General features: G+C 41.7%; 1 protein-coding gene across 1 annotated transcript; it reads left to right on the top strand.

The window, feature by feature from the left end:
• The first annotated feature begins 4,236 nt into the window (after positions 1-4,236).
• LOC136754129 (extracellular calcium-sensing receptor-like) lies at positions 4,237-7,834 on the top strand. Its single transcript, XM_066710460.1, has 6 exons — positions 4,237-4,439; positions 4,650-4,941; positions 5,211-6,014; positions 6,290-6,514; positions 6,669-6,792; positions 6,921-7,834. Exons 1-6 carry the CDS (start codon positions 4,237-4,239, stop codon positions 7,832-7,834), a joined length of 2,562 nt encoding a protein of 853 aa, XP_066566557.1.
• Positions 7,835-8,077: the final 243 nt, after the last annotated feature.

The following is an 8,077-nucleotide window of genomic DNA, read 5'->3' on the forward strand; positions in this document are numbered from 1 at the left end:
GCTATATGACCCCGATGGGGCAATTAATTGGGTCTTGATCACCGTCTTGGCACCAGGTGCTAAATGTCCGCCAGCGGTAGGAATACTGCGACCTCGTAGAGGGAGCTCTCGCCGACTGAATAGTGGCAACTACCACATCCGACAGACCCCAGGCAATCAATCGCTCCCACTCAGGGGCCAGGCCCAGAGCTGGAGGAGGCCCAAATTGGGGTGCCAAAGCGTGCCCTGTACCTGGGACAACAAGTCCGCTCTCACTGGGAGCTGCCATGGCTCTCCGTGGAGGAGGGCGATCAGGTCTGCGAACCAGAATCTGCGAGGCCACCATGGGGCTATCAGAAGAACTGTCACTCGTTCTCTCCTGACCTTCTCCAGGACCACCGGGAGAAGGGGGAACGGTGGGAACACGTAAAGGAGACAGGGCGGCCACGTGTGGGCTAGCTCATTGATCCCTAGGGTTCCTGAGCGGTCTCGGACGGAGAACCATAGTGGGCAGTGTGTGGACTCTGCTGAGGCAAAGAGATCCACGTCCACCCTGCTGAACCGGCTGCACAGTTGTTGTACCACAAGCAAGTGGAGGCGCCATTCCGAGACTTGGGAGGTGAACTGCTCTGATGGAGTGGAACCGTGGCTGCGCCCACAGAAGCAGACGGCGTGCTAGACAGTACGGAGACCTCCTTGCCTGTTGATATAGGCAACCACCGCACATGTCTGTCCCGCAGGACTGGCAGGAAATGAGACAATCCAAGGAGTACTGCTTGTAACTCCAGGCTGTTGATATGGAGGGCCCGTTCTGGCTCCGTCCACCTGCCTCAGACTCCATGTCCATCGCAGACTGCTCCCCAACCCTGCATGGAGGCATCTGTCGTCATGACAGCTTGGTGGTAGACTGGCCCCAGGGGCACACCGAGGGTCAAATTGTTGGGGCTCCGCCACCAACGGAGCGCCTTCCAGCACGCCGGAGTAACTGTGACTCGGCGTGCTCGATCACGGCGAGGGTGCATCCTGAGAGACCTGAACCACCACTGCAACGGCCTCAACTGGAGGAGGCCGAGGGGGAGGGTCTGTGATGCAGCCGCGGAGGCCCAGCAACCTTTGTCAAAAGGACACCCTTGTAGTGGAAAAATTTACTTTTATTATTTCCTTTATATTCTGTATATTTTATTGAATTGTTTCATTTTGTTATAGTATACATTGTTTCAGTTCTACCTATGAAGCAATCATTAGTTTGTATTTATTCTGTCCGAGAGGTCACTTCAATCAAGCATTGTCTTTTCATGATTTCATTCAGCCACTGTCTTCTGGATATTCAATCAGCTGAAACAGTCAAACAGTATAGAGATTGTGTGTTTTGGGGCACAGGCATTTGGTTAAGGACTTACAACAATGTCTTTGATAAACATCCTCTGCCTAAGAATGCTGACCAGCACCAATCAACTCATCAAACACTTCAACAACAGTAACACACTTAGGTCAGTGTTAATTATTATGTATGTAAACTATGTTGTACAACTGTATTTTAATGAGATGTAATCACTTCTGACTGAGAAGACTGTAACCCATTGTCTCTGAAGATACAAAAAGGCTTCTCCAACTCACATTCTTAGTTCTTTTCTTCACTTGATGTTAGAGGAGAGCTCCGGGTTAACCTGTATTTATGTTTTCTTTAATAAACTTGTTACTTCTTCATCAGTGTATCCTTGGACTTACAGTACGAGGAACTGTGCCTACTGAGTTGGCGTCAGGCGGCTCTCCACTCCATTGACCCGAAGGCCCAATTCGGAGAGGCGGCCTAAAATCAGGTCCGTGTGTATCCGAACCTGCTCCCTCGAGTGAGAACAAACCAGCCAGTCGTCTAGATAATTGAGGACACGGACCCCCTGGCAACGCAAGGGGGCTAACACGACGTCCATGCACTCCACGAAAAAGTGCATGGTGCTAGCGACAGGCCGAAGGGGAGAACAGCTTGATGGCCTGGGACATGGTGCGCAGGTTGAGCATCTTGAAGCACAGCACCTTGAGGTGGCGGTTCAGGCGCCTCAGATCCAAAATGGGATGGAAACCACCATCTTTCTTGGGCACAAGGAAGTATGGGGAATAAAAGCCCTCGTGCTGCCCCGGCGGGGGCACTTCGCGGATTGCTCGCTTCTCCAGGAGAGCGGCGATTTTGACACGAAGTGCCGCACACTGCAACGGGTCCCTCACTCATCTCCACACCACGCCCTGGAAGGGGGGTGGACGTGTCTGAAATTGCAGAGAGTAGCCAACTGATATAATTTGGAGCACCCAAGAGTCTTTGCCAATTTGAGAGTTGCTGGGGGATGTAAGGGTGGGCCAGAGGCTGCTGGAACGCCTCAGGGGCGGGGCTGTGGTGGTGGAGGAGGTGGGGTCGGGCCGGGTCCCCTCCTACCACAAGCTGCCTTGGGCCGCCGGGGGCCAGGGCGGCAAGCCTGGGGTGGCACCTGCCTGCCAGTGAGAAGCTGGCGGAGATCTAACTAACTAACTCTGAATTTTCACTAAACCCGCTTTCTGAAACAGGGCCATTATCTGCTGTTGTTCCCCCGTGACTGGCTCTCCCCTCTATAAAACCGAAGGTGCTAGGATTCCTGTTGTGCTGAGGCAGGGGGGGAGCATTTGTGTGATGAGAGGCAGAGAGTGTGTGTTGAGTGCCAGAGAAAAGAAGAATTGGATTATGGATTACGGTAACAGATTTATTGATTGTTTACTGTGTGTTATGTTTGTCTTCATGAGTTAGTTCTATTTGTAGAGAAAGACATGTTATATGCGTTTAGTTTTAGGCTCAAAATGGAGTTAGATTTTGGATTTGGTTTCTGTAAGTCACTTTTGCTCTGTACTCAGCCTTTGTGTTTCCTAAATCCCACCTGAGAGCCCCAAACATGTTGTCTAACGCTCTACAGTATTACAGTATGTAATAGACTTGCTCCCAACATTGTTAGTGATTGTGTACAAGGCCTCTGTCAGTTTCTTATCTCCTAGTGTGGCCCAAAGCTACTGTGCCCTGCTAGAGATCTCACATTGTTGTAGGCTGCGGCTTCGGACATGCTCTCCACAGGTTCTGTTGCTTGTGTCCCTCGTGACAGCTTGGATACATGGTATACCACATGGTATACCACAGTCCCCGGTGTTATTCTCAACTTGATGAAAGATAACAATAGGTTGTGTATGCAATCCAGGTCATCTGAAAATGAGAATAGCAGAGGTTCAGAGGCAAAAGAGGCTGTACGCTGAGTGACAGCACACAGGGGCCTATTGGCAGCTCTGATGGAAAGTGTGTTCTCCAAATCCATTACGGAAAGCGCAATGTCCCACAATCCCCTTTGGATGTTATTTATCTCAGATAAGTGAGGTTAAATACATATCAGCTTATTGTTGTATCATCAGCATGACAGTGTTGATATAGAAGCTAATACAGTACCGATGCATGATGTCTCCTAGGGAAAGTATGTAGAGCGAAAAGAGCATTGGCCCGAAGATGGATATGAAGGGTGTTAGTTTAGTTTTATCTGCATATATTGAAATCTGCTTGTTAGATAGGATTTGACCCCTTCAGTGCTGAGTTGTAAAACAACTTGCAGTGCCCACAGGAGTGAGTTTTTGTGGATATTCTTAGACTTCTCTACAGTATTCTATATGCAGAACTAAAATAAGTCAATCAAGCAAAAAATACAGCCACAAAATACAACAGATGTGGTTTCAGTTAAATGGGTGAGCATATAAGTATATTGAACATTTTCCACAAAGCAGACTTTTTTTTAACTAAAATGAACATGAGTACTTCACCATATGATGTATGTACACAGAACTGGGTCACTTCAGGCTAATTCTAACACCGTCTCTCTCTTTCCTTATTGTCACATTACCAGATGAAGTTCACTTGTTGAAAACCTTCAATTATGTCTTCGCTAACACATACAATTATTTGAGGATGAAATAGATTCAAAACATAGATGTAACTGTTTAATAGTAACTTTTTTTTTAATCATTTCTATACACTGTGAGATGCAATTCAATTTCTTAGCAAATTAAGGATGCATAAAGCTACCCAAATGAGTTTCAATAAGCAATGAATCAGCTATGAGTGTGATTTCATTTACCGTGTCTTATTGCTCATGCTTTGGTGCTCCACTTAATTAAAGCACAAGAGATTTGCATTGCACTATAAAAGCACTTTGAACTAAAGTATTTTGGCTCTAGACGTGGAAAAAGAAACGGTTATCGATGTTGCTGCTCACACAAATAGTACTAATTACATTATTTGCAAGGGCTGAAAAGCCAATTTGTCAGCCCTATGGAATACAAGACCTGCCTCAGTTTTCAAAAGAAGGCAAAATCATTATAGGGGGTGTTTTTTCATTTTATATAAACCCTATCCTTTTGAATCCAAAATTTGAAGCCAGCCCTGGGCAAATAAAATGTAATGGGTGAGTGGTAAAATATTTTTCAATTCAAATTGAATAACTTTTGGTTTGTTTAAATGTTATAGTTTAGAATTTGCTCTGACACTTGAAACAGTCAATGTCACAGCAAAAGCTGTAGTTGTTCTAGTAGTAGAATTATGATCATTATTTTGAATATGCATTCTGATAATCTACCTTTTTTTATTATTATTAATCTATGTGTTTCGCCTACAGTTTACGTCCTGTAGAATTACAGTATTCTCAAACAATGATCTTTGCCATTGAAGAAATCAATAACAGGTTAGATATTCTTCCAAATATGTCCTTGGGATATAAAATATATGATTCCTGTCGCACTGTAAGTTTGTCTATAAAAGCATCACTAGCTTTAATGAATGTGGAACAAAACAATCTCTCAGATGAGTCCTGCACCAAACCAACCACTGTCCATGCAATCATAGGACACTCTAGTTCCACACCAACAATTGGAATTGCAAGAACGGTTGGACAATTTGGAATACCAGTGGTGAGAAAACTTTTGTTAATGCTCTTAAGAGGAACAACATTACATCTGCATGTCTATATTTATATGTATGTGTCTGTTTATCAACATGTCTATGGATCTATATGCAAGTAGTTCTGTGTGTATTTGTGTGAATTCAATTAACAAAACTGATGCCTTTCTAGAAAAAAGTTTATGAATCAAAATCTGATAATTTATATGAATTTAGTTCTGTCTAAACTTAAGACAACATTTGTCTTACATCATTTTAAAATCCAATTTCTCTTAAACAGATCAGTCATTTTTCTACCTGTGCATGCCTCAGTAACAGGAAGGAGTTCCCCACCTTTTTCAGGACAATCCCAAGTGACTATTACCAAAGCAGAGCACTGGCAAAGCTTGTCAAGCATTTTGGATGGACCTGGGTTGGGGCCATTAGGAGTGATGATGATTATGGCAACAATGGGATGACTACTTTTATACAAGCTGCCCAACAGGAGGGGATTTGTATTGAATACTCAGAGACTATTTTTAGAACTAATCCAAGAGAGAATTTCCTGAAAGTTGCAGGCATTGTTAAAAAATCATCATCAAAGGTAATTATTGCTTTTACAACATATTTAGAAATACATTTGTTGGTAAAAGAACTGTTGATTCAGAATGTCACAGGCCTCCAGTGGGTGGGCAGTGAGGCATGGATAATTGATAGGTACCTGGCATCATCAGAAAGTTACAAAATCCTCCATGGGGCAATTGGCTTGGCAATTCCAAATGTAGAAATACCAGGTCTGAAAGAATTCCTTCTGAATGTCCGTCCATCAAACACACCTGGAAACAATGGCCTCAGTGTCTTTTGGGAAAGTATCTTCAATTGTAGTTTAACAAATGGAAATAGTAATCGATGCACAGGGATGGAGACTTTGAAAAAAATAAATAACCAATACACTGATGTCTCAGACATGGGGATACTATACAATGTGTATAAAGCAGTGTATGCTGTAGCCCACTCATTACATCATCTGTTTACATGCAAAAACGGCCAAGGACCTTTTCAAAATAAAACATGTGCAAACAAAAACAAGACAGAACCCTGGCAGGTAAAAAGGTTTCTCTTGATATATATATAAAAAAGAATTAGCTGTAAACTTCATTTTCCTATTAAATATAAGTTAATATGTTACATATTCCCAATTTCATTTAAAATGAAAGGTGTTGCATTTATTATTATGTCTAAAATTCACATGTGTTAAGTAGTAATTATATATATATATATATATATATATATATATATATATATGAATATCATATTGCACTGCAGAGAGGATAGTTTGCAAAGGTTCATGGTTGAATGATACTTGCTTTTTTCCTGTAGTTATTACATTACATGAAGGAAGTTAACTTCACAACCTGGAATGGAGAGAAGGTGTATTTTGATGAAAATGGGGATCCAGCAGCACGATATGCATTAGTGAACTGGCAGCAGAAGGGGGGAATCACAACATTTGAAATTATTGGTTTATATGATGCCTCCTTACCAGAAGGCCAGAGATTCGTAATGAATGAAGTCAGCGCAGTGTGGGCTGGTGATCAGGATGAGGTAATGTTCATACTGGCTGAAACAGAAGTAAACAAGCCTTCACATACACACACAGAAATGAATAGAAAATGAAAGTGTTTTCTGAATTCAATATACAATAATTCAATATTATTATTCTTTAATAAAGCTCTGACTTGATAGCTCTGTGTTTCAGGTGCCAAAGTCAGTCTGCAGTGAGAGCTGCCTTCCAGGGACTCGTAAGGCAATTGTCAAAGGAAAGCCAATCTGCTGCTTTGATTGCATTCCATGTGCTGAGGGAGAATTCAGTAATACAACAGGTAAGCAATAAGTGATAGAGGTAATCAAGTAAAAGAGACTAACAAATGAAAATACAAGAACAGAATAGAAGACAAATATAGTATTTAAGGAATGAGTGATACATAGTAATTATTTTTTTGGTTTTCAGATTCAGTGGATTGTACTAAGTGCCCTGCAGAATATACATCAAATGAACAAAAATCTCAATGTCTCTTCAAAACAGTTGAATTTCTTTCTTTTCAAGAATTAATGGGAATAGTATTAGTAACATGTTCTGTGTTTGGAGCTTGTCTGACCATAATAGTAGCAATCATTTTTTTCTGGTACAGATATACTCCAATAGTCAGAGCCAATAACTCTGAGCTCAGTTTCCTCCTGCTCTTCTCATTAACTCTGTGTTTCCTTTGCTCTCTTACTTTCATTGGCCAGCCCTCTGAGTGGTCCTGTATGTTGCGCCACACAGCATTTGGCATCACATTTGTCCTGTGCATCTCTTGTGTTCTGGGGAAAACAATAGTGGTGTTAATGGCCTTCAGGGCTACACTGCCAGGCAATAATATTATGAAATGGTTTGGGCCCACACAGCAGAGGTTCAGTGTTTTTGCTTTCACACTCATACAGGTCCTGATTTGTATCCTTTGGTTGACAATTTCACCCCCTTTTCCTCACAAAAATACAAAATATTATAAAGAAAAAATAATTCTTGAGTGTGATGTAGGATCAGCAGTGGGGTTTTATGCTGTGTTAGGATATATTGGATTCCTCTCTGCCATGTGCTTTGTGTTGGCTTTTCTGGCTCGTAAACTGCCTGATAACTTCAATGAAGCCAAATTCATCACATTCAGCATGCTCATATTCTGTGCAGTCTGGATTACCTTTATCCCAGCTTATATCAGCTCTCCTGGGAAGTTCACTGTAGCAGTGGAGATATTTGCAATTTTGGCATCCAGTTTTGGGTTGCTTTCATGTATTTTTGTCCCCAAATGTTACATTATTCTATTAAAACCAGAAAAGAATTCCAAAAAACATCTAATGGGTAAAATGCCCTCAAAATCACTTTAAAAAAAAACAAGCAGGACCCCTTAAAATATCTTGTACACTTGTGTAGACTTATCTTTTTCTAAGATTTTATATATATAAAAATGATCATCTTCATTATCATCTTCATAAATCCACTGCTGCATGAAGACATTACAGTTTCAGGAATAAGGAAGCAAACATTTTTCTTAGTTTGTTTTCTCATTTACAAAGGATTCAGCTACATATTTTTTCTAATTTGTAATGGTGTTCCTAATAGATTTACTT

Source organism: Amia ocellicauda, chromosome 7 (genome assembly GCF_036373705.1).
Source record: "Amia ocellicauda isolate fAmiCal2 chromosome 7, fAmiCal2.hap1, whole genome shotgun sequence".
NCBI lineage: Eukaryota > Metazoa > Chordata > Actinopteri > Amiiformes > Amiidae > Amia > Amia ocellicauda.

Excerpts from the sequence above, each read along its gene's own strand:
- LOC136754129 (XM_066710460.1), top strand. The coding sequence starts at position 4,237 with ATGTTGCTGCTCACACAAATAGTACTAATTACATTATTTGCAAGGGCT. Across the intron at positions 4,440-4,649 it reads GGGCAAATAAAATGTAATGG|TTTACGTCCTGTAGAATTAC; the intron begins GTGAGTGGTAAA and ends TTTCGCCTACAG. Across the intron at positions 4,942-5,210 it reads GACAATTTGGAATACCAGTG|ATCAGTCATTTTTCTACCTG; the intron begins GTGAGAAAACTT and ends TCTCTTAAACAG.